General features: G+C 54.8%; 2 protein-coding genes across 2 annotated transcripts; both read right to left on the minus strand.

Moving 5' to 3' along the window:
• Nucleotides 1-1,397: 1,397 nt before the first annotated feature.
• LOC139680544 (ammonium transporter Rh type A-like) lies at nt 1,398-12,253 on the minus strand. Its single transcript, XM_071573246.1, has 7 exons — nt 12,201-12,253; nt 11,632-11,684; nt 10,600-11,005; nt 8,356-8,488; nt 6,003-6,209; nt 4,701-4,786; nt 1,398-2,793 (listed from the first exon to the last, which is right to left on the minus strand). Exons 1-7 carry the CDS (start codon nt 12,251-12,253, stop codon nt 1,398-1,400), a joined length of 2,334 nt encoding a protein of 777 aa, XP_071429347.1.
• A 7,014-nt stretch (nt 12,254-19,267) lies between these two features.
• On the minus strand, nt 19,268-23,587 carry SOX18 (SRY-box transcription factor 18). The gene is made up of 2 exons (XM_071572678.1): nt 22,975-23,587; nt 19,268-21,299 (listed from the first exon to the last, which is right to left on the minus strand). Exons 1-2 carry the CDS (start codon nt 23,375-23,377, stop codon nt 20,449-20,451), a joined length of 1,254 nt encoding a protein of 417 aa, XP_071428779.1. The 5' UTR covers nt 23,378-23,587; the 3' UTR covers nt 19,268-20,448.
• Between the last annotated feature and the right edge of the window lie 2,082 nt (nt 23,588-25,669).

Raw genomic sequence — 25,669 nt, forward strand, 5'->3', positions numbered from 1 at the left:
AGAAGGGCCTGATAGCTCCCCACTCCCAGCACCATCATTGGGCACCATCCATACCGAGTTGCCAAGAAGTTGGGGGTCTGCTGGGGCTTGGCTGGGAGCCGGAGGGACCAAGTTGCCTCCCGTCCCCATGGCCCCTGGCCCCACTGCTCAGCCCGCAGCATCCTGCACCGGGGCCCATTGTTCGTCCTCGATGGGCTGCGGGGCAGGATTTCTTTGTCAGAGCTCAGTAATATTTTATTCTAACAATTAACCAAACACACCCGGGCCCCCAAGCCTGTTTGTGATTATTGGAGGGCGAATTCCCCAGCCTCACTCCCTCTTGGTGTTGGCTCCGCCTGGGGCTGCACCAGGCGGAGGGGATCCAGCCCCTTTCCCACCCGCTCAGGGTTGGGGACCCCCAACTGTGCTGACAGCCCCCCTACTCCTGCAGTCAGTGCTGGGGGCCTCGATGGCCTCGACCCCCTCGCAAGCCCATGAGCATCGCCCACATTGTCTCTGCGGCAGAGGGGTCCGTGGGGGCGCAGAGGCAGCGGTGATTCATGGCAGGGGGGTGTGAATCACAGCCCTTGCTCTCTGGGCAGGATGCGGCCCCGCGCTCCCAGCTTGCCTCATGCCAGCCGTGGACCGCAGGCTTTGTCCTCCACAGGGTGGAAGCGGCTCACTGCCTGTGGTGGGATGGGATGGGGCCACTGCTCTTCCTGGGATGCTGGCGCAGATTTCCCAGCTCTGGCTTCGGGGTGGGATGAGGGTGCTGTGGGCTGCGGGTGCCTCCTGCATCCTGGCTCTCTCCGAGGCTTCTCAGCATGCTTGGGCTGTGTCCTTATTGTAGCACTGGTGGTAAAATAACTCACTTCTCAAACTCCCCTGGAGACTGAGTTGCCCAGCACAGGTTATCAAATCCCTGTAAAATCCTTTACTTGGAGTCAGCTCACCCCATCTCCCTGCATCCTGCTGCTGCGGTTGCACCCTCCAGCCACCGGGTGCTGAGTTCCTGACCTGGAGCCATGGCCTGAACTCACAGCCTTCTCCAGGTGTTGCCCATTGTGGGCAGAAGAGTCTGAACCGGCGATGCTGCCCACAGAGAGAGAAGCAGCCAGTGCCAGTGCCCTGTGGCAGGGTCGTCTGGGTTAGTGGGGAGTTATTAGCCATCCCGGGGGAGACACCCCGAGCAGGTTGTTTCTCTGGCTGCTGCCAGGGATGGATCCTGGGAGTGACTGGAGCAGAGCAGGGTTTTTGCAGCTGCAGGGTAGGAGGACGGAGGAGGGAGCAGTTCTGTGGTGCTGACCTGGCTATGCTGGCATCCTCCACAGCTGGAGCCAGGCATGGGGCAGGAGCAGTCCGCTGACCTGGGCTGGTGATATTTCTGGCTCTTCCTGCAGCTTCACACTCACCAGTGCCTAAATTTGCTCCTTCAGAGCCAGGGCTCCTTCCTCAGTGGTGCTGCCTGGCTGTGGACTCTCAGCCTGATCCTGGATCTTGAAATACAGTGAGTCATCGAAGCAGAGCTGCTGGGGTGGCTGGGCCAGGCAGGGCAGCCGGAGCACGGCCCCAGTGAGCAGCCCACCGAGCAGTGAGGTGCCCATGGCCACTGCCAGCCCTGCTGCCTGGCACAACGCCTGCCTACTTGCCCCCTGGTCCCCCCACTGTTCGCCCACCACCTCGCTGGCATTGCCCCCAGTGGGGGACAACTGTGAGAAGGGGGACCCAGAGGTATCCTTGGATGCCACCAGGATGACCACGGCACTGGCTGCAGCGCCGAGGATGCCAGGCAAGCCATGAAGGTTGTGGATGCCACACTGGTCCAGGAGCGAGAGCTTCCTCCCCAGGAGTGGGGTGAGGAACCTGAAGCCGAGGACACATGTCAGGGCCGAGAGACTGCCCAGGGCAAGAGCAGCCACTGGTGGCATGGCCATGTCAGCCACTGCACCGATGACCACCCCGCCAGCCAGGCTGCCATTCTGCAGATGGCCAGGGCTGAGCTTGCTGTCCCTCTCCAGCAGGCTGGAGGTCACCACTGTGGTGATGGCGCTGGCACTCATGGCCAGGAGGGTGTTCAGGATGGCACGGTGCTGAGCATCGCCTGGTTGGCAGAGGACGGCCACGAAGCTGGGCCAGAAAACCCAGAGGATGAGCATCCCCACCAGGGACATGAGGTCAGAACGGGCTGTTGGGGTCTCCTTGGGGTGCAGTGGCTGCTGCTCTGCGTTGAACAGAGCCTTGGACACACCGAGGCCAAAATAGCAGGAGAAGACGTGGATTGTGATGGTGCCACCCACATCCAGGACGCCCAGGCAGTTGAGAATGACCCACTCACTGGCAAGGTAGACAGGGATTTCACAGGTGGCCATGACGAGCAGCTGGCAGGGGCTGGTCCTCCCCAGGATGGCCCCCACGGAGATGAGCACCGTCACAGCAGCGAACTCAGAGATGAGAAGTTTGTGGAGATCCAGCTGGACCTGGCCATGATGGAAGTGGTGGAGCAAGCCCTGCAGCACCAGTGCCCATTGCATGGAGAAGTTGAGCAGGAGGAAGTTGTGGGTGAGGGCACTGAGCCCATAGCGGGGCAGGAAGGTCAGCAGGAGCCCCAGTCCCACCACCAGCATCACCTGGATGTCCTGGAAGAAGGGGAAGGTGCTGTAGACCTTGCTGGCCACCAAACTGTCATCCTTCGCCTGCGCTGAGTGCTCATCATAGGTGACGAAGAGGGCAAAGAAGAGGAGCAGCGTGCCCTGGAAAAGCCCCAGGGAGAGGGACAGGAGGCGGCAGGGCCGAGTGAAGGGTAATGTGCCCATCCTGGAGTGGACAGGATGAGACAGGGACCAGTGGGGTGCTGGCACGGGGCAGCAGCCCAGCTGTGCTCACAGGGTGAGCTCTGCTTGCTCCTACATCGAGGGTTTTATGGCCACAGTTAATTTTTAACCACGGATCTAAGTTTATGTGCCAGAAGATGAGGGTTTTGCTCCTCCCTTTGTTAAGCACAACACCCATAAATTAGCCACGTGCTCTTATTTGGCCACCATAAAAGTGGACATGAAGGGCATTATGATTTTGAAGGGAAACAAGAAAAAACTGCCATAGGACACAGAAAGGAGAAGGATGGTGAGGAGCTGTCTGAGGCTGGGGATACCACGGCACTCACTCCATTTAACATACCCCCTTCCAAGAGTGTGGACCTCACTCCTGAAACCCCAGAGTGATGCTGGCAGCTCACACAACCCCAGCTCCCAGTCTGGCTCTGCCACATCCCACTCCAGGCTGGCTCTGGCACTGCCACCACCCCAGTCTGTGGAATGATGCACGTTTTCCTCAGCAACAACTTGGATTCTGTGAAGTGCCATAAAGCCCTGAAATCAGGGCTGAAAAGACCATTTTCTCACAGGTTTGCATTGGCTTAAATGGCTGGAAATTCATTAGCAATTAGCACACGAGAAAAACAAAGCCCAGAGCAGCCAAGCAGCTACCCCGAAGTTTCTGGGTTGCTGCTTAGTGTGACATTTTGCCAGTGAATGTCTGGAAAAAAAAAATTTAAAAAAATATATGAGAACCACAAGAACAAAAGGCAGAAGGGTTGGTAAATATTTGTTCCAGAGAGGAGATATTTTTGTGCTGTCCCTGATCTCAACACCCCTGCCGCGGGCGCTGGCTCCGCGCCGCTCTTCGTCATTGTTACTGGAGGATGAGGCAGGCGAGGGCGCAAAATGGGAAACAATTGTGGAATAATCTGCGCGAGGCTCCTCTGCCAAACCCTCCCCAGCCATTTTTCAACCCAGAGATGCTGGAAATGGGGGCAATATATAGGAGGAGGAGGTACTTTGAAGGCAGTGCCATTGGCGGGTGAGGAGGGGTTGTGTTGCATCCAAGCCATGACCAACAGCAATAGAGGAATGGTGGGAACAGTGAGGATTTCGGAATGGGAGATGAGGAGCTTTGTCCACCCCTAAATACGTACTTGTTGCATGGCTGGTGGTGCTAACAGCAGTGGATGATCTTATGGGGGTCCCTCACCTGAGGAAATGTGGGCCTGAGGTTTCCACAGTGCCATATGGCTCTCTCCAGTATCCTCAGGCTGGCTGGGGATGGGATGGGATAAGATGGGATGGGATGGACTAGTTGGCAGGATCCTCCCATTGCTCCTGCTTATGCCCACATGGGGACACAGCCCAACCCACTTCCCATGGCTGCCACTGACTCTCACCTCCACCAGGCTGTGGGGATGAGGGGCAAGAGGACATGGACAGAGCCTTAGACATCCCTTGCTGGTATAAAAATAGACAAAAAAGGGGATTTTAGCCCCTGACCCCTCACCTGAAGCCCTTCACATGGCCATGCCAGCCCATCTGGGGTTTCAAGATTGGCACAGTTAAACCTCTTTGGTTGATGGCAAGTGAGATACCATCCCAGGGAGATGCTCAGAGCAGGTCATGCTCCTGAGACAGAAGAGCTGGGCTGCTCTTGCAGAGCTGAGGAAGTGTTTTGGCTCTGGCTCGGTAGGGGTTGGGGTCCTCTCAGTGTGCCAGAGAACAGGGTGCTTGCTGGTACACTGGGTGCTGCCTACTCGCTCCCCTCCTGCTACCCACAGCATGTCAACCCACCCCTTCCTGCTTTGGTTTGGGGCTTTTTTAAGGTGAGGTTAAATAAAATACTAAAAGAAAAAGTTATGGAACAGGTCTTTTAAGAAAGAGAGTGCTTGGAAGACTTACAGGTTATGGCACAGTGCCTGCTGCGAGGAGGAGGAGGAAGATGCCAGAGGGATGCGCTCTGGAGCATCCCAGCACTGCCAGATCTGCTGGAGAGGACAAGCAACACATCAGGGGGTTTGAGATGTAAATGACCTCCTGGATCTGGCCATCATCTCTGGCAAGGGGCAGAGGTGCAGGGCACCAGGAGGTCAGGATGCCCTCGCTGGACTCTGTGCTGGGCCAGAAGATGCCTGTGGGGCACATGGGGAAGTGGCAGCTCAGGAGGTATTTTAGGGGGTGACACAGGTCCTTATCTCAGTCAGTGGATGATAGGGAGTTGCAGATTCAGCTGGATGTTCTTGGACACATGCTCTTTTTTCAACTAGAAATCTTGCTCTGGCAGCACCTGGGAATTTGAGATGTTTCCCTGGGCTCCCAGAGGGGCAGAAGCCAATGGAGGGGGTTCCCTGTGACCCACAGGCCCTCACATCCCTACCAGCAGCTCTGCTGCATCAACAGGGTCAACCACCACCAGGCTCCTTTGATGAGATATTGGGTACCACCATCCCCTTCTCTTAGGAAAAGGCCATCCTGTGAGCCTTTCCCCTTCCCAAAACAGATGAGTCACAAAGAGCAGTGACTCCTGAACCAAAGACCCCACAGCAGAGAGCGGGGGAAACCCCACTGGGGTAAAGATTAAAAAATAACTTTTATGACACCCATAAAAGAAGGTCAAAATTCCAAGAGGTCGCTGGGAAGGTTAAAGTCCCCTCTGGCCCTGGAGCACCCCTGGAGGCAGCAAATGATTAACCCTGTGGTGCAGGGTGTGCCTTCAGGATGCCACGGTACCCATGGGGAGAAGGTCCAGTCTCTCTGGTAACATTTTCCAGGCACTGCGAGTTTTCTTTCGGTACTGAAGGAAAAGGGATGGAGGAAGCATCTGGCTGGGGCTGGGGCTTGGGCAGCGGGGAGGGAGGGGAGCATTGAATTCCACCCCCTACATCCCCCTTTCACTGGGGGGGCAGTTGTTTTATGGCAGGAGGACTGGGGAACCATTTTAGAAGGATCCACGCTGGGACTGCTGGAGGAGTTCCCCGCTGAGGGCTGGATACAAAGAAAAGCTGAATTAACCGAGGGTCATATAAGGCAACAGGATCTGACAGATCCGAGCCAATATATGCTGGCAGCAGCCAGTCCATGGCACTGTGAGAAACACTCCTGCAAATTTAACAAATCCCCACGGTCTAGAAAGTCATGTACAAGAAATTACTAATGAAGGGATCTAGTCATATCTGGATTTCCAGACGTTGGTCATGCTCTCACCGCGTTCTGCAGGCCATATAAGTACATGGATCTGAATCCCGAGTGCTGCAGACCGGGAGGATTGTTCCGATCATCTTGTCTGACCTCCTGCGTCAGACGAGGGCTCCTGGTGAGGAGGGGTAGCAGCTGGATCCTGTGGTGGCAGCTGGATCCTTTGGTGGCAGCTGGATCCTGCGGCCGTGCAGGGCTGGGGATGGATGGAGAAGCCTGAAGGGGTACAAAGTTTGGGAATGCCGCTGTGGCAATGGAGTGGCTGGGTGCTCCCATCCCGTGGTGATGCACTGGTACCCAGATGGGTGCTGGGGACCTGCTGCTGGGCAGGGGGGAGCAGGACCTCCAGCTTCATCCCTGCAGGGCAGTGCTGTGTGATGGGAAGGGACTGCTGATGCCACTCCCAGCCTTGGCATCATCTTCAACTCACTCCTCCCTCCAACCTGGAGCATCCCAAAATTCTCCATTCCATAAAGATCCTGCCAGCAAGCTGGGCTCCCACAGAACTCCAGCTCTGTTCTATGCCCTCAGTAGTTCCTACATAACCACCTTCCTGATGCTCAAGTGAGCCGGGAGCAAGAACAGGGAGTGTTTTAAGAGCTCCAGACCAGCTGTGACCCCACGAAACCCGGTGCCGGCTGTCATGTGGCAGGCAAGGGGCCAGCCCCCCCCTCCCCAACCCCTCACAGCCAGGTCCTACCAAGGAGGGGGGGGACACAAAGCTAAACAGACGTCACCCCGGCATCACGCGGTCCGAGTGGCCTTCTCCATCTTGTTAGCACATTGTGTAACACAACATGTGGAGGCGCTGGGACCGCACACACATGCACTCCCCGACAGCCCAACCGGGGGGAAAAGAGGGAGGCAAAAAGGAAAAAAAAAAAGAAAAACCCAAGAAAAAGAAAAAAAAAGGAAGCAATTTAAGCTTTGAATCTTTCTCTTTAAAATGTTCTCATGGCTTCATTAGAATTTGCAGCCACAGAGGCTTTGAAGAGCATGGTATAAGGAGTGAAACATCTGGAAAAATTAGGATTAATGAAAACATAATTCCCAAGACTAAAGGAAAGATTAATCCTGCGTTACCACTTGTGTGTTCCACAGCTTTTCCCCAGCTCGTAACACTGAACTTATTAAATCGCCCTGAGCTGAGTTTTCCTTTTCTCTTTGGCTCCCCTATGGAGCCCAATGGAAGCAGTTGATGCCAAATGTAAGGATAACCAACTGTGTTGGGCAGTGCCAGCACAAGCATGCCCAGCCCTATGCCCAGGTGGAAACCCACTGCCCAGCAGACCTGCAGATGAGGGTCTCTGGGTGGGGGTCCTGTGGGTTCTGGGGGAGTCTGTGCTGGGGCAGTGGGTGCTGCACCCCAGCAGGGCTGCACCTGCTCCTGCCTGGGGTCCTGAGCAGGATGGGGACTGACTGGCTCATGGGATGGGAAAATTAAAAGATAAATTAATGAACCCCCTGCTCTGTTATTGGATGCTTTGCCAGCGTGAGTCTGAAGAGGCTCCAAGGTACTGGTGCCTCTGGGTGGCATTCCTGAAAGGTTGAGGGTGATGTGCCCTGGTGATGTGCAATTCCATGGCATGCCATACCATGCTGTGCCACACTGTGCCATGCCATACCATTCCATGCTGTGCCATGCCATTCCATACCACGCCATGCTGTGCTGTGCCATTCTGTGCTAATCCATGCCATGCTCACACCACCCTCTGCTACAGCATCCAGGCTGAAAGGAGGGTACTGGGACATGCCAGCCCTGTGCCAACTAGCAGTGCCAGGCTCTGGGACTGTGTTACACTGCAGTGCTGGAGGGAACTGAGTCAGCCTCATTGGCTGTGCCAGCCCCTACTCGAGCCCCCTGGGGAGGGCTGGTCCGAGGTCTTGGGCTGCACTGAGTGAGCTGAGGAGCCCTCTGGGGAAGATGCGTTTGGATGACAGCCCCTTGTCCCTGTAGAATCCTGCAGCAATTCCTCTCTTATTGAGGCAGGGATGTAACCAAGTACCACACGGGTACCAGTGCTGGTTTGGGGATGTTTGTCCCTGCAGCTTTGCCACCATGGATGGTAATTTGCACACTTGTATGGGGCTGGGATTGGAGTCCACAGACCAAGCAGCAGCGCAGCCTTTGGAGTTGTGGTGCTCCTTGGGAAGAAAGAAAACAAGACCTCACTCCATTATGTCTTTATCCAACCCACGCTGGGCACAGGCAGGTCGGGCAGTGCCAGCTCCACACCTAGGCTGGCTCTGCTGACCAGTCACCACAGCAATCCCAGCAGTCTGAGCCAGCAAGTAGCTGCAGCTCCCCACATGGACTGGGAGGCACAAAGGAACTGCATGAGATGGGGACAGGGAGCAGCACCCGTTCTTCGAGTCTCTGCTGGGATTTGAGTCGCTCTTGCCTGCGGGGTGCTCCCCACAACATCAGGATAGGGAACCAGATGTCTTCTGCACTCCCTCCTTGCCTGCTGTCCCCGATGAAGCCAGGACTGCAGCTGGATGGGGCAAAGACGTGTTTGACCCATACACAGGGGAAAATGCCTCATTTGCCCCAAGAATGGGGGAAAGGGAATGGTTTGCCCCACACATGGAGTGAGGGAGGAGGCAGTGAGCCCTGGCCACTCCCCAAGAAGGGGAGGCTCCCCAGGGACTCAACGGGACCCTGCTCCCTCCTTCCCACGCTGCTAGTCCCGTTCAGCTCCCGCCTGTTTTTCAGAGAGGAAACCTGCGACCTTGCTATTATTTTTTTCTACTTTTTTTTTTTCGATTTTCCCTTTTCTCCCAGTGTGAGCGGCGGGGCCCAGCTGGGGGGCAGCGGTGCCGGGTGCCGGCGGGCGCCAGGTGCCGGCGGGGCGGCGCGGGAGGTGCCCGTCGGCCGCGGGGGGACAATGAGGGCGACAGCCCGCAGCGCTCGCGGCCGTATTGTGTGAGGGAGGAGGAGATGGATGAAGGTCACATCCTGCCGCTCTTCCGATGCCCGGCACCAGGAAAAAGCTGCGCTTTGTAAATATAAAAATAAACAACAAATTCTTCCCCCTCCTTTTACCACCTTTCCCTGCGCCCCAAAGAAAACAACAACAGCCCCCGCGGTATCGCAGCCACCTGCTCAGGGAAGTGATTTTTCATATAGGCAGGAAACGGGGGTCTAATTAAATCTGGGGTCAAGAACATAAAGGGAGAACGAAGTTTATTTAGGAGTCCTCGAGCGGGGCGGGAGAGGGATGCTCAGCAACGCTGTGGGGGTGTGTGCCTTCGTGGGATGGCATTTTGGGGAGCTGGGGGGGACCTGAGTGTGTTTTGGCCACAGGGTGGGTGGCAGGACATCGCCTTCCGCTTGCCAGCGGGTCCAGCGTGCCATGGGGGACACTGGTGGCAGTTCGGTCCTCACCAGAGCAGGGATGCTCTGGGGGAGTCCCTGCTGTCCCCATCCCCCTGCGGGTACAGAAAGGAGCCCGGGGAGCGTCACGCTCAGACCTACAAGAGTGTCCCTAAGCCTTCAGCGAGATCATATGAGGTTCCTGTTTCACAAGACGGAGGATGGCATTTCCATTGTGCTCGCCGGGGATGTGTTGCAACGGGGCAGCCGCTTCCATCCTTTGTCCTCCTCCCCGCAGAGGAGGAGTCTCAGCCTTTGCCAGGGTGACCTGTCACACCCTGCCCCCACTCCCAGCCACCAAATGTGGCTCCACGGGCCGCGGCAGCCCTGCTCGGTGGGTCCTGTTCGCGGGCATCGCCCACCACCAGCACTCTCTGGCGCCAAATATGCCTCCTTGCAGCCATCGCGCTGGGTGCCTTCGGCTGGCGAGTCCCCACTGGGTTAGGGACACTCCAGGAAGGTGATGCCCATCTCGAGCTGCTCCCAGCGCTGACTCCGGGGTGCTCCGGCTGCCTCCGCTGCCCACTGCAGGGTTCCTGCCTAATTTTCACCACCAATTAACAAACGAGGGGCTGATCACAAGAAAGCCCAACTGTGGATCCCTGGGTGCTGGCAGCAGCCAGAGCTCCCCAGGATGATGCCACCACCCCAGCGCCTCTCCCCTGCCCGCAGCGAGCAGCTTCCAGCTTTTAGGAAGCGCTGCGGAGACCTTTGCCTTTGGGTCGGGTGCTCCAAACATGGATCCGCTTTCTACTCCCCAGCTGGGGTGTACTGAATATAAAGTACCACAGCATTGTTTAGAAAAATAATTCAAACCCACCAAAAAGTCAAGCAGCAGCTGGAAGGGCAGAATCTGAGCAAGCCGGGCTGTCTGTAACCCTTCGTGGGCAGGGAAGGCAGGGCGGGCAGGGGACCAGCATCCCACATTCCAGCTCTGCCGCTGGTGCCTGCGGGGCAGAAGGTGAGATGATGGGTTAAAAGTGTCCCAGTGCAGATTGTGTGCAGGAGAGGCAATAGTTTCCATGGGAATGGAAGAACTCGTGCCTGAGGATTCATAAAGCAGTGAGATTTTCGGACAGGCTTTAGGGATGCTGAGGAGTGTCCTTATCCCCAGATTCCTGTGAAGGATGCAACCTGGGGGACACTCAGCCTGGAAGCTGCCCATCCCTACCCCACAACAAGGTATCACGCCCCTTATGTGACCACCGATGGGACGCAGGTGCCACCCACCAGAGTGGGTAGGTGTCCCCTCCCTTGCCACCAGCATCCCTCTGCCAAACCGGGTACCAGTGTTGGCGTTGGGGACGAGGACGCGTCCCCAGCCGCGGGCCGCGCTCCAGCTGGGCGCTGTTTTGTAAGGACTCCTGGGCCTCTGCGGCGCAGAGATAAGCCCAAGAATTCGCCGTCAGTTCCAAATATCCCGTCCGCTTCCTCCTGCCGTCCTCGCCGCCGCTCCAGCCCGCTTGTCTCATTTCCGCAGCCGCGTGCTGGGGAGCGCTTCCTGTTTTCCCCCTGGCCCCGGCTTGGCGGCGGGGGCCGAGGGGCGCGGGGAGGAAGGGCAGCACAATGGGCGCAGGCCGGGATGGGCAGCTGCCCACCGCCCGGGACGGGAGTTCCTCGGTGGCCCGGGATGGAGCTGCGAGGGAGCGGGAAGGCGGGTGGCAGGTGGCAGCAGTGGGGATGTGGGTCCTCGGCTGAGCTGAGATTGCGGATGGGGTTTCTTTCCTTTCCTTTTATGATTTCTCTTTTTTCCTTTAAGGGCTTTGCTGTACACCAAACCAAGCTCCCTCCAGAGCATCCTCTCTGCACCGTGGTGGAGTCTCCCTCTAGCTGGGCATGAGGACAGGGATGGAGCCGGGTACCACTGCTCAGTCCAGCTGTGCTGGAGCACAGCCTTAGATTGGGGGACCCTGCCCTCCATGGGGCAAATAACTGCCCCCCCAGAGCCACATTTTAGGGTCCCTCCAGCCCTACCGCAACCTCCTCCCTTCCCAGTCACTGCATGGGGGGGCAGCATCCCCACGGCACTGCCACCTCCCAGGGGCTGCACCGCGGGGCACGGGAATGGGATGCTGCTCCTCTATCCCAAACTGCAGCCACGGGAAAAGAGGAGTCTGCTCTGAGGCTCTGCTTCCCTGGAGCCCAGAATCCTCCTGCCTCAGGTGGGACCAGCTGGTGGGCAGCACCACATCCCCTATTTTCAGGGCTCGTGCCCCCCGGCTCCCAGACCGAGTGTGAGTGTTTACTCAGCGCCTTTCTCACCGCTCGCAGCGTGGCAGGAGTTATTCAAAGGCAGGCGGAAGCGAGCGCAGCAACTGAAACAACAATGAAAAGGAAACGGAGCTTGAAAAATTCTCCGTTCATAAATCAACTGAACTGCAGGTGATCTCTGGGCAGGAGCAAGCTGAGGAAGGGACACGGCTCAGCTCGGCATGGCCAGCAGCCAGGCAGACTCCAGCCCACAGGCATGGATGGGGGAGGCTGGGATTTCCCAGGGTGGTCCTGAGTGATGCTGGGGTTGGTGTCCTTGTCTCCAAGGCTGCACATCGAGGGCTTTCGGACAGGTGAGGTGCAAGCATTGCTGGGGTATTTTTCATTATACATTTTTATTATAAATCTGAGTGAGAAAGGTGAAGCTGTACTGGGTGGAGCTGGTTTTGTGTGTTAGGGTGCACACACAAGCATTGCACACACAAGCACATGCACACACCTGCCTCCCATGCCAGAAGAACACAACCAGACCAGGGATGTGATGGGGTGCAGGGGCTGTGCCACAGCCCATCAGGGCCAGCAGAGTGTGGAGACAGGGTAATTGTGGAGAGACAGGGTACATTAGGTGCTTGAGGGGGTGCAGAGCAGGCCCTGGCTCTTCCTTCATCTCCATGCCTGTTTTTTGGGGGGTGAAATGCATCCCTTTGAAAGTGGAGGGGCCATCAGGGTATGGGTGAGCACGGATCCAGTGCATGGCTGTGCCATAGGAGACATTGGGGTTAACGGGAGATGATCCAGGGCTCTCAGCAGCATCAGGCCATGGCTCCTTGCTGGGATCTCATAAAGGCTTTTTCCTCCTTAGGAAGTAGAGCTGCCAGATTGGGACATGCTCCTCAGTGCTGGCAGCATCCCTGCACAGGCAGAGGATGGGCATGGTTGGAAAAATCTACACCCTCCTCACCCCCAGTTAGGTCCTGCAGTGTCTCGCTGCTGGCAAGACGAGGACCAGTTTGGATAAATATGTGTCCCCTCCTAGCTGTCCCCTCTGCCAGTCCCCTGAGCTGAGACCTGACCCTGGAGACACCAAAAAGAGGTCATGCCTTTGGGACCAGTGCATGGCCCCAAGGACCAGGCTGGTGGCAGCAGGCTGAGCCTTGCAGCAGAGGAAATGATCTGGTTGTGCTCCCCACACTGGGAAAGCCAGGAGGGATTGCATGTCCCCCTCTGTTACTATCCATCCTCCCTCCTGTGATTTCCCTGTCATCCTGTCTTTTGGTAGAGCTGGAAAACCAGGAGACCACCGTAAATAAATCCTGTGTCTTTAAGCCATTTTGTACAGTACAAGAAAATGCACTCGTTGAATTACAGCTTTTTAATCAAATACATGTAACCATGTCACTTAAAGTGCTCGCGAAAAGCAGGGAAAAAAAACCCCAACACAATTGGAAGAGCACGATATTAAAACCAGCTGCCTGCTTACCCCCACCACAGTTAATAGTTTTTGAATGTTCTGAATGAGAGAGAAACCAGAGCCAAGCTCCACTTTCATGTCCATCTTTCTGATCAAACCCTGTTGGATGGGGGGAGCTGGGCAGCCTGGCACAGGGGCGGGGGATGTGGGAGGGCTGCACTCCCTTCTCCTGCCACTTTGCCCATCCCCTCGGGCTTTCTCTCCATGGTGATGGGGATGTGGGAGCCCATGGTCTTTCTGCAGGCAAAGTGACATCTCCTGACCGGGACCCAGCCTGGAGATGGGACCATAGGTTGACCAAGCCATGGGGTGGTGGTGAGGGATGCTGCCTTGGGATATCACTACTGTGTTCTGTGTCTCTCCCTCCCTGTCAAATTCAATGCAAATTTGCCTCTTGATGCCTCTTCTTGCAAGTTGACATCACTGCTGGTACCCCATGGATGCTGAAGTGTTGTGACACCCACAGCATCCCTTCAGCATGCCGGGGCAGTCCCCCATGTCACATCCCCGTGCCCCATTCCCTGGGGACACACACATACCGGGACCTCCTCAATGTCTACCTCCAGCCTTGCTGGCCACTGACCCCCCCCCACCCCAGCACAGCCTGCCAACCACCCCGAGCTGTGCGGTTCCCCCGCAACGCGGACCAATGCTCATTAAGCATGAGGCAGAGACCACCAAATATGTCAAAACACACTTAAAATTTATTGTTTCATACCATACATTTGAGTCTCTTGAACGCCAGCCAGTGTTTCTCCCTCTCTGCGATGGGGCCTATCTGCTGTCACCGACACTTCGCGTATATGTATAGACCGCTTGCTTGCTGCCTGGTTTTGTTCCTCCCCCGTTCTTTCTTTAAATGCAAAATACAAACAATTGATGGAAAATGTACATTTGTTCCATATGGGATGGTCGGAGTGTGGAGAGGAGCCAGGAGAGTCATTTTTAGGCAGCCTCCTCTCTCCAGCGGATGGCTGGATGGCTTCCCAGAACGGCCCCGCGCGGCCTGGCCTGACTCTCCTGACGAGCTTCAGACGGTCTGTGACGCTCCCGCGACGGTGGGGGGGGACATGATTCAGTTCCCTGCAGGACTCAATCCCCCTGGGGCTGGCTAGCATAGGAGGAGGGAGAGATTTCCACCAAAACCACTAGAGCATCCCAGAAGGATTGAGCTTGGCTATGCAGGAGATGATGGGAAGACTTGCTTTAGGATTTGCACAGAAAGTTGAGTTAGGCTGGTTGGGTTGGGTTAGGTAGGCTCAGCTGAGCTGGCTGGATTGGGTTAAGTTGGGATAGGTTGGTTTGGTCATGTAGTGAAAGTTGGTTAGGATGGGTTATGTTGGTTGGGTTGGTTAGAATAGGTTGGGTTACCTTTGGTTGGATTGTTAGAGTGTGTTAGATTGTGCTGGGCTTAGCTGAGTTTGGTTGTGTTGGGTTGGGGTGGGTGGATTGGTTGGGGTGGGTTAGGTTGAGATAGGTTGGTTGGGTCATGTGGTTAAGGTTTGTTAGGGTGGATTAGGTTGGTTGGGTTGTCTTTGGTTGGGTTGCCTTTGGTTGGGTTGCCTTTGGTTGGGTTGCCTTTTGTCGTATTAGGTTGGATTGGATTATGTTAGATTGTCCTGGGCTGAGTTGAGTTTGGTTGTGTTGTGTTGGGTGGATTGGGTGGGTTGAGCTGGGTTATGTTGCAGTGTATTGGTTGTACTGGGTTGTGTTGAGCTGGGTTCTGTTGGATTGGGTCAGATGACCTCTGGAGAATACTCCCAACCCCTCCATGACTCTTTGGCCTCTGTGTACATCACAGCTTTGCTGGCTCAGCTCAGAAGAGGAGCACAAAGTGGTTCTGACAGATGTTGTGGGTCTCAGTGGGCTGAGAGGCAGTGGGGAGGAGAAGCCCCTGAACTCCCCCATGACTTACACAATGAGGCCCAAACGTGCTTCCCTCAGTGCAAAGGGGATCCCAGCACGGTGCTGGGTGAGCAGATGGTTTGTGTGGGGCTGGGGGCTGGGAGACCCCCAGGGGAAGGAATGTGAGGGCTGGTGGGGGCAATGCTGGGAGCTGCAGGGGCACAATCAAAGCTCCATGGGGGATGTAGAGACTGAACTTCACAGCAAGAGAAATGCTCAGGAGTTTCAGGCTGCAGAGACTTCCCAGGGCACATTAAGGACCCCTCACTGGCTTATTTTCTTCTCCTTTGCTAAACCTGTAATGTTTATAATACCATGGCCTCTGTTCCCTACAGGGAGCTGCCCTTCCCTGCCTGTGTCAGCCGGTGAAGCTGAGCTTGGCATTCCTGCTGCCGGGAGCAGAGCTGGGAAGGGCACCCAGCCTTCACCCTGTGTGTCCCTGCTGCCCGGCTGCTCCAGGCACGGCGCAGAGGAAATGGGGCCTTTCCTGTCCTGCAAGGAGCACTGAGATTTCCAAACATTTCCTTTCCCAAACTGGGCTGCAAAAAGAAAGTTGGGGAAGGTTTGGGAACTTTGCTACTGCTCGGCTAGAAAAGGTTGTTCTGGGAACATTAGAAAACTTTCTTTACATTTCAACCTTTTCCCTTTGGTTAACCTCCCACCACAGAGTGCTGCTACCTTTCCAAAGGCTTTGCCTCCCATCTAAAAAAACCCTGGAAACATTTTTTTTTCCAATGCTCTGTTTCTCGAGTCAGGAAATGTTTTGGAGCTGTTTCCTACAAACAGGTTTGATTTTCATAATTTTTTTTTCTTTTGTGGAATGGGGGGGGGAAACATAAATCCCATCACTTGGTTTAAAGCAGCTGCCTGGTGCCACAGTGGGAAACCAGCACTGGCAACATCTTCCCGTTCCCACTGATGTCTGCACACACTTAGCACCCAAAATACACGGACCAAGAGGCTCTAATTCCCCACTCACAACCCAGCTGGGATGACTTCATAGAGTCTGTGGTGCCAGTGTTGCCTCTCCAATGGTGAGCTCCAGGCTGGGGTGGCTCGATCTCCCCCAGAACTGCTGCCAGCCACCCCGTGCATCCTACTTGCCCCTGTCTGCACCGTGGCCTCAGCCTTGGGAAGGGCGATCCCGGGGCTGTGCATCACCAGGCCAGGACCTGCTGGCACATGAGGTTTTAATATTTGGGTGATGTCATCGAGTGCTCCATAATGCCGTAAAAACCAGAACGTCTATAAACCTGGCCCGTGAACCTCCAGCAGAACACACACGAGCACAGGCGTGCACATGGATACACACACATGGACACACACACATGGACACGTGTGTGCATGTGGACATACGCAAGCACACGTGCAGGCATGGAGATTCACACACACATGGATGCACTCACATGGATGCACACACAGACATGGATGAACATGCATGTGCACATGTGTATGCACAGACATGGATCCTCAGACAGATGCACACATAGATGCACATGGATGCACACGTGGATACACACAGATGCACACATGGAGGCACACATGGATGGAATCCACTGCCCCACACCCCCAGGGGCCACAAGACAGGTACCACCTGCTCATAAAGCTCAGGTAGGACCTGGCATTGCCTCCCCCTCTCCCTGCACCCTGGGAAAACCGGCAGGATGGGCTGTCAGGTTTTCCATATACCTGTCAAATACCTTCTCCATATTTCTGCTGTAACGACCTGCTAAAAGCCCCTCGCTCCTCCTCCCCAGCCCAAAACCATCCGGCCTTGAGCTTTGGAGAGATTAAGTCATAAAAATCGGAAGGGGCTGTGCAGTAACAGCCCCAGCCTGAGCCATAATGGCAGTGAAATCATCCCCAAACTATGTCAGCCCTGGCCATTTCCAGTCCCACGTCACACCTGAGCCACCGGCACACAGCAAAAGAAAACACTGGGGGATGGTTTCCTGGCCCCAGAGTGACTGTAAGGGGACAGAGGCAGGGGAAATATAAAAATAATACATATGTTAAAAATATATAACATAATATATAAAATATTAAAAATATATAAAAATATTAAATGTACAAAAATAATATATAATTTATAAAAACAATCTATAAACATAGTACTAATATGTAAAATATAAAACCAATATAAAAAAATATAAAAAGAATATATAAAATTAGTAGTGTAGTTAAAGCCTATGAGGATCCAGCACTCTTTACAAGGACCCAGTACCCCTCCCAGGGTCTGCTGAGTTGTCTGCCCTCCTGATGGAGCCAGATCAGCCCCAGTGCCAACCAGTCTCACCAAACCCTGGATTTGGAAAGGGATAAATCCTGTCCTGGCCATGGCTAATCTGTGATGCTGCAGCACTGACACTGTGGGAAGGCATCTGCCCAAACCACTGCTGGGTCTGTACCAGTCCAAGCTAGGTTGGTTTGAGACACTTCCTTATAAATTTGATGTCAAAACAGTGAGTTTAGGTGAAAAAGACTGTAAGAAACACCACGTGATGGGAGGAGGTGGCATTTCCCAGGGTCTGGAGTGGGTCCTTCTGCCTGCTGGTATTTGACTCAAATCCTGATCCACTTTTTTCCTCTCCTTTCCCATCTCTCCTGTTTTCCTGTGACCTGGGGTAGGGCTGGCCAGCCAGATGGGGCTTTCACAACAGCGTGGGCTTCAACGTGCTGTAACCTTGATGCAGTTATCGATGGGAACAATCATCCATCACAACTTTCAGTCTGGTACCTGCTCTAACCCCAGGGCAGCATCCTTGGGCATGATTCACAGAATGGTTTGGGGTGAAAAGAACCTTAAGGATCATCTTGTCTCATTCTCCTGTCATGGGTAGGGACACCAGGTTGGTCCAAGCCCCATCCAACCTGTTCTTGAGCACTTCCAGGGATGGGACAGCCACAGCTTCTCTGGGCAACCCATGCCAGTGCCTCACCATCCTTGTTCTAAAAACTCTCTTTTTATATCTAACCTAAATTGACCCTTCTTCAGTTTAAAAACCACTTTCAACAGTTTTGCAGCGCAGATGCTTTGGGAACCTCCTGTCTGTGCCCATCTGAGCACCTGAAATCAGGGCATGCTGCACCCAAGTTGCACTTCAGACCAAAAATCCCCCCATGGGTTTCTAGCCATCCTCTGAGATCCAAGGAAAACTGGCACGGCATGAGGCATGGGGAAAGAAGGGAATTTCTACTGCAGAAGAATGACTAAATGTTTCCCCCATGATGTGATGGGCAGCTGGGTAAGGACCAGCCTGAGCATCGCTGCTTTGAACCGCAGGAAGTGACCTCATCCTCGCCTGGAAGGTACCTGGAAGCTGGGGGCTGGAAAATAACTCAGGGCTTTCTTCTTCTCCCCCTCCCTCACCTCCTTCCTCCCAGGCCACTTCGGGGAGCGGAGTGGGATGGAGCCCATAGCCGGCTGCTTCCTTTCATAGTCATCGGCGGCAGCACAGGATGCTTCTCATTTGGTGTTGTGTTTGTTTGCTGCAGTGAGGGTTCTGGCACCCGCCGGGCGCCCGCCAGCCCTCCCGTGTAGGTAGTGAGGTCATTTTTCCATGTATTCCCCCTTTTTACATACTGTATATGGAAAGACAATGAAGCGCCTTTGTGGCGTTCCATGGGAACGCGTCGCCAGCCCCCGGAGTGGTCCCGTTTATTAGCGCTTCACATTCAACAACAACAAAAAAAAGTGAGTCAGGATTGAGTCCTGTTAACACTAATGTGAATTTAATTTAGGAGAAGCTTGAAAATTAATGTCATTTGTTAAATATCCATTTCCCCTAAAAGGCAATTCCTTGCCAACATCAACAACAAAAAACCTCTTCTTCTATTCAATTTTTAATTTTTTTTTTTTAAGTAGCCTTTTTTGGGGATATCAGCCTGGTTTAAATCACTCGGCGCTCAAGGAACGGATGCCACCGGGTTTTAAGCAACAGATTGTTGTTTCTCCTTTTCAAATTGCACAAAAAAAATAGTGTAAATCACCAAGTGATTCACAGAAGGGGGATGAAGCTCCAGCAAAGCACCAGCAGCTCCGAGCAGGATCCGACCGGGCATGGTGATGGCTCAGCAAGACTCACCACTGCTGGAGCCGGGAAGCAGCCAGGGAAGGCCAGGAGGTGGAAAGACTCCGGCACATGGAGTTTTCTTCTATCTCCAAGGATTGGATCAAAGGCATCAGAGCAGCCTGGCTCTGATTTTGGGGGGTTTCATGGGAAAACAGGGTGAGCCACGGGGACCACGCACCGATGCGCTGCCACCTTGCCAGAACAATGACCACACCAAGGCTTGTTTTGGAGGAGGATATCACATGTTTTATTATATTTTAGTCTGAGAACAGCTGTTTTTCCTGTGGAGAGCATCTCCAGGTGGGACAGTGCGGTGCTGTGGGGTGGCCGCCAGCATCCCATCCTGAGCCACCATCCCATGCTGAGCTGAGCTGAGCTGAGCTGAGCCGAGCTGAGCTGAGCTGCACTCGTGGAGCCCGAGGCGGCTGATGGGGTGGGTGGGTGGCAGCTTGGAAATTAATACATTTGCCAGGTTGTCAAAACATTAATCAACGGATACAAAAATCTGGAAATGGTTGGGACAACATGTATTTGCGGAAAATATGTGTTCACACAACAAGCATACAAGATGGGAACAATTATATGAAGATGTTTTAATAATTAACCGGTATAAAACAGTTTGGTCTCCATACAGTTCACAATAAAAGTGTTTGCAGTCATATTTTTTTGTACAAAATTCCAGTCAATTGTTCCACAATATTTACATTTCATTCCCTTTTCACAAAATATCTCCTTTTATTCTCCCCCTCCTGTTTTGGATTTTTTTTTTAATCCAGCTTTGCTACATAAATGCTTTAGATCTCATGGATATCCCTTGTTTTCTTTTTAAAAAGTCTAATAAAAAAACCCCAAAAGACATTAAATACCATTTTATATATAAAAATGCTTAGTAAAAATATAGTTTTGTTGCCCAATTAAAATATATTGCTGAGAATACAGTAAAAACTGTCCTAAAGCCCACCCCTAATGGGCGCCGACTCTTTAACAGCCCTGGCAAAGTCTTCCTAAGAGTTTGCTCCTCTACCAGTTCGCCTGCCCTTGGCTTTAATACTGGGGTCAGGTCACTTCAGTTCATCCTGGTGTGGTTGTTTCAGGCAGGATTTACTGGAATTGGCTATAAATGCCCCTTGGAGCTGCTGAGAGCTAGAGCTGTGCCCTGCCGAGGGCTGGAGCAGGGAGCGCGGTGGGGAAAGGCGTCTATCTGTGTTATATAGTTATATGGTATATCAGTGAGTTCAGCCTGGTCTGTCTCTAAAAAATTTAAAAAAAAAATCAAAATAAAAAAGAACAAACAAGAAAGCGATGCATTTAATGAGATACTCTAAATATGATGGAGCTCGTGGTTAAAGGAGGATGGCTTTTTGCTTTTAGAGGAGAGTCGGGGCTCTCCTGGTGCGCACATCAGGCGGTGGGGCCAACCTAACCAGTGATGCAGGGGCTATAGTAAACAGCACTGCTGGCATCGGACAGGGCAGATATCAAACTGCTCTCCTCGCAGGAGATACTTCTAGGAGTCACTTTGGACAGGGAGACATGGTAAGGGAGTCCCGAGGCTTCGGGACGAGTCCTGCTCATGTTCAAATACTGGTCAAACTCATTGCGGTCAACGTCTGTCCAGAGCTCAGTTTGGTTCAAGTGATCCACGCTCTCCATGTGGTGGGCTTCGGGCGGAGGCGAGAGCTGGCCCAGGTGGGCGGAAAGCCCGTTCTGAGTTCCCGAGCACATCTGGTTGTAGTATATGCTGGAGGGATGGGGAGTCCTCATGGCGTCGGCCAAGTGTGAGGGGGTCTGCGCGTAGGGCACGGCCACGTCCCGCCCCATGCACTTCTCCTGGGGAAACTCCATCTGGTGATGGTGGTGGTAGCCGCGAAAGGGCATCATGTTGCAGTCATCCTGCATGTGCGGAGGGAAAAACGCCGGCTCGGTCTGTTCCAAGACATCCAAGGGAGACATCTCAGGAGTTGGCAAGCCATAGTTTTCAATATCCGACCCCATGGAGTGGAGTTCTCTGAAGTGGTTAAGTGGGGGAGGCTGGGGGTGGCCCGGCTGGCTGCCACCATGGTGACTCATGCTGAAGTTGTCACTGCAAGGCTGGGAAAGGTTATGCAGGAGGATATTGGGTTCCATCCTCTTGATTTTCTTGGCTTGCTTCTTTCTCCTTGGGCGGTACTTGTAGTTGGGGTGATCCTGGAGATGCTGGATTCGCAGTCGCTCTGCCTCTTCCACGAAGGGACGCTTGTCACTGGCGCTCAGCGCTTTCCATGACTGGCCTGGAAGGAGAAGGAGAAACTGTGTGACAGCGGCTCAGCCACCTGGTACCAGTCAGGGTACAGGCACACCTGGGAAGAGGCAGCCCTTGGGTGGGAATGGCTCCCTTGGATGGCTTGGCACCTGAGTGGGGTCCCAGTGCTGGCACACGGAAGGGCTGGGGGAATGGGAGCCCAAGCCAGGCTATTCCTGTATCCAGCAGCTGTGCCCAGCGTTTCAGCGCTGTGGGACAATGGGGACTCAGCTCCTAGGGGGGGCTACAGGAACCGCCCTGCCAGGGCTGGGGATTCTGCCTCCCACTGCCCCATGGCACAGTCCAGCCCCTGGTGTTCCTCCTTCCCTGCATCCCACCTCCACAGCCCTGCACCTCTGTAGCCCAATTCACCCATCTCCAAATCCTACAGTGCCATATCCTGAATCCCACATCCCCACACCCTGCAGCCCCGTGTCTCTGCATCCTGCTGCTCTGTCTGGCCATATCCTGCTTCCCATAGTCCCGCATCCTGCAGCTCCATCTACCCATATCCTGCTTCCCGTGTTCCCACATCCCGCATCCTACAGTCGTGTATCCCGCATCCTGCAGCCTGTATTCCCATATCCTGCATCCCCACAGCTGCAAACCCCAGAGCCCTGATCTCTGCATCCTGGAGCCCAATGTCTCCTCATCTTATATACATTCAGCTCTGTATCCTCACATCCCACAGCCCCATAATCACATGTGCTCTAACACCATAAACCACAGCCCTTGGTCCCACAGCCCTGCATCCTTATAGCCCACATCCCCACAGCCTTGCATCCTTGCAGCCTGCAACTGGTATCCCTTCAACTCATATCCCTAAAGCTCACATCCCACAGCTCTCTAACCTGCATCCTGCAGACATGCATTCCCCATCTTCATATCCCACAGCACCCTATCCCTGTGTCCCACAGCACCCCATCCTTGTTACGCAGCTCCTGCACCCCTAAATCCTGGCACTCTGCATCCTGTCCATACCCTTGCAGCCTGGCTACCAGAGCCCCACATCCTGCTGCCTCAAATCCTCACAGACTGCATCCCACAACCCCATATCTTTGCAGTGCACATCCCAAATCCCCTACCACTTCATCTCACACTTCCAGTCTTGAATCCCTGGACCCCAGCAGTGTATATTTCCCACTCTCTATTCCTTCATCCTGCTGCCCTGGACTCCTTTGGTTCACATCATCAGCCCTTTATCCCTTCATTTCACTGCCACTGACATATAATCACCTACCCCTACACCCCCAGCCCTGTACCCCAACACTCTAGCTCTGTATCCCTGCATCCTGCAGCCCTGCACTCTCGAAGACCACATCCCCAAACACGTACCTCTGAATTCCTATATTCCCAGCCCTGTAACCCACATCCCTTTCTCTCCAGCTTGATAACCCTCTTGCAAAACCCTTTGCTCTTGCAGCCTGAATCTCCAGCCCCACATCCCCATTTCCCCTTAATTCCACAACCCTGTGCTCTTGCAGCCCGCATCCCCAGCCTGCACCCCCGCATCCCCAGCCCCATAACCCAGCAACGCCGCATCCATAGCTCCATACTCCCCCATCCCGCAGCCCTGTGCTCCCGCAGCCCGCATCCCCAGTCCCCTACCCCCGCATACCTCCCCCCGCCCCCCGCAGCCCTCTTCCCGCATCCCTCCCGCTCACCCAGCATCTTGCTGAGCACGGCGTTGTGCAGGTCTGGGTTCTGCTGCGCCAGCCGCTTGCGCTCATCCTTCGCCCAGACCATGAAGGCGTTCATGGGCCGGCGGATGCGGGAGTCCTCGGCGGCCTTGCCCTCGGGGCGGCCGGCCGGGGGGCTGTATCCATAGCCCGGCTCGGGGCTGGGCGTGCGGCTGGGGGCCGCGCCGGGGGCCGCGCCGCCGGGGCCGGGGCCGAAGGCGAAGCCGGGCTCGGGGCTGGGCGTGCGGCTGGATGGGGAGGCGGCTCCCGGGGGGCGCGGGAAGGCGAGCCCGGGCTCAGCGGCCGGCACGGCTGCGGTGACCCATGAACAGTCGCCCCGGGGTTGCGATATCTCCTCTCGGCAGTAGTTAGACTCAGATATATTCATTCCAGCTGGACAGCACTTTGTGTCAGACCCGACCGGGTGCCGGAGAGAGAATCGGGTCCCGCCGCGTTCCACCGGGTCCAGCACCGCTGAGCAGCCGCCTGCCGCTCACCTCCCTCGCCTGCCTTCAGGGAACTCGGGCTCGCCTGCTTTGTTTTGGTTTCTTTTCTTTTTTTTCCTCTTTTTTTTTTTATTTTTTCCCCTTTTTCCCCCCCAAAAAAAAACTTTTGGGATGATGCTGGGCTGGAAGGGGCAAAATATAGCCGGGCTGGACCAATCAGCGAGGCGAGGGGAGGAGGAGGAGGAGGAGGAGAGGGAGAGGAGGAGGAGAAGATGAGGGGGAGGAGGAGAAGGAGGAGATGAGGGGGAGGAGGAGGAGGAGGAAGGGGGGCGTCCCCAGGCACCAGCAGGAAGAGCCACCCGGGGAGGGCCGAGCTGGGACCGGTGGGGACGATGCTGCTCAGTTCCCTTCTTTCCATGGAGGAGAGTTGTTAAATTTTCTTTTCTTTCTTTTTTTTTTCTCTCTCTCTTTTCTTTTTCTCTTTCTTTCTTGCTTGCTTGCTTTCTTGCTTTCTTTCTTTCTCTCTCTCTCTTTCTCTCTGTCTCTCTCCCCCTTTCATTTTCTGCTCCCTACCCTGCCTTCGCCCCCCCCACCCGCTGTGAGAGGCAGGGAAGTGTTCAGCTCTGCCTGCCAGGCTGTGTGCAGGAGCACAGGGACGCTCAGGGCTCGGGTTTTGTTTTTCTCATGACTTGTTCCATGTGTGTGTTTTGGCCAGCATTCCCGTCCGGGGTCGGGAGCAGCCCTGGGGTAAAGGCAGGGGCGAGCCCTCTTTCCCCCAGCAGTTTTCTGATGGGAGTTTCAGTGCTGGGGGAAGAAACAGTTCCTTGATTTTAAGCACCGTTCACATGAAAAGCAACACGTTTTCTAGGGACTGTTGAGGAATGGTGGGTTCACCAGCAACCAGGTGATTGCAGCTAAAACCATCCCCCGAAGCTGCTGGGGCTGACACAGCTGTGCCTTCCCCGATGCCCGGGCACGACAATGCACCCACAGGCGCTGCCATCGCTGCATCGGCAGCCGCGCCGGAGCAGCATCCCCTGACACCAGGTCACTGCTCCGCTCCCTTGGCTGCCATCCAGCAGGGATTTGCAGTGCCAAGCGTCAGGCTAGGTGGTCTGAAGGTCCTTCCTGCTCTTGGCGCTGGGGAGTTATGAACTCTGTGGGACCCGTTTGCAATCAAAGAGATCTGCTGGCTCACTGTCCCTGCCCGCTGACACCCCCCGGGCGATTGGGCTGCCTTGGGAAAGATGACCCAGCTCCGGTTCTCTGCCCTCAAGCCCTCTCTGGGCTGTGGACATGCCCCAGATCCCAGTTTGAAAGGCAAACCTCGATGTTAGGAAGACTTGGGGCACCAGGTTGCACAAGAGCCCAGCTCCAGCCTCTCGCAGCCGTGGGGTATTGCATGCCATGGTTTCTGTGTGTCTGGAAGTGATTTGGAAAAGTCGATCTGCTGTTAACCCTAAACAAAACAAAAGCCTTAAAAAAAAAAGAAAAGAAAAAAATCGTGTCTCACTAATTCTTCAATCACCAGCCAGGAGCGACAGAGGTTTCAGGCAAGATTTCCTTCACGTTCCTGGAGCTCCTTATTAATATTTTGCAAGAGCAAATCAGCACCAGTCCATGGGAGAGCCCATGCAGCTTCGAGTCTCCTGTCTGCTCTCCACCACCCAGAGGGAGCCACAGCATTGCCATGCTGGAGGAGCAGCCCCTGCTGCCGTCCGGAGCCGAGCCCTTGGAGGCTTTGGCACTTTGCCTCTCCCATGGGAGCAGCCAGGTGGGTGCTGGGGGAGCTGAGGGCCCTCAGGCCAGGGCCTGTGGCTGCTTGTGGGGTGAATTAAGAATGTGGGGTGAGCAGTCAGTCTGGGCAGCTGCTGGGGATGTCTGAGGAATATGCCCTTGACACTGATCCTTCTCCCAGGCTTCAGCCAAGCATGTGGTGCTTTCCCTGGTCACATCCCCTCTATGGCCTCCCCCGTGGCCCCAGCAGCATTCTCGGCCTCTGACTGAGCTCAGAACTGCCCTGGAGCTGGGATTGGAACCCCTGCCACCAACTGGCATTTGGGACATGTTGGGGAAGAGCTGCAGCAAGATGGGAGTGAGGGCAGCTCTGATTTTCCCTGACCTGGAAATGATGCTAAGAGCTGGGGAAACCATCCCAGGGAAGGCAGAGCCTTGTGCTCTCCATGCTCTCTGTGCAGCTTCTCCAGGTATGGGCTTTCTCTGCATGGGATGGC

This window comes from Pithys albifrons, chromosome 18 (genome assembly GCF_047495875.1).
Source record: "Pithys albifrons albifrons isolate INPA30051 chromosome 18, PitAlb_v1, whole genome shotgun sequence".
In the NCBI taxonomy this organism is placed as follows: Eukaryota; Metazoa; Chordata; class Aves; order Passeriformes; family Thamnophilidae; genus Pithys; species Pithys albifrons.

What these genes read in the sequence shown, in the direction of transcription:
- LOC139680544 (XM_071573246.1), bottom strand. Translation starts at nt 12,253, where the DNA reads ATGGAGATGAAGGAAGAGCCAGGGCCTGCTCTGCACCCCCTCAAGCAC. An exon ending in CACCCCCTCAAGCACCTAAT is followed by an intron (nt 11,685 to 12,200) that starts GTACCCTGTCTC and finishes TTGTTGTTTCAG; the next exon opens with TTGCTGCGCTCGCTTCCGCC. An exon ending in CAGGCACTGTGCCATAACCT is followed by an intron (nt 2,794 to 4,700) that starts GTAAGTCTTCCA and finishes TGTCCACTCCAG; the next exon opens with GATGGGCACATTACCCTTCA.
- SOX18 (XM_071572678.1), bottom strand. Translation starts at nt 23,377, where the DNA reads ATGAATATATCTGAGTCTAACTACTGCCGAGAGGAGATATCGCAACCC. An exon ending in CGTGCTCAGCAAGATGCTGG is followed by an intron (nt 21,300 to 22,974) that starts GTGAGCGGGAGG and finishes TTCTCCTTCCAG; the next exon opens with GCCAGTCATGGAAAGCGCTG.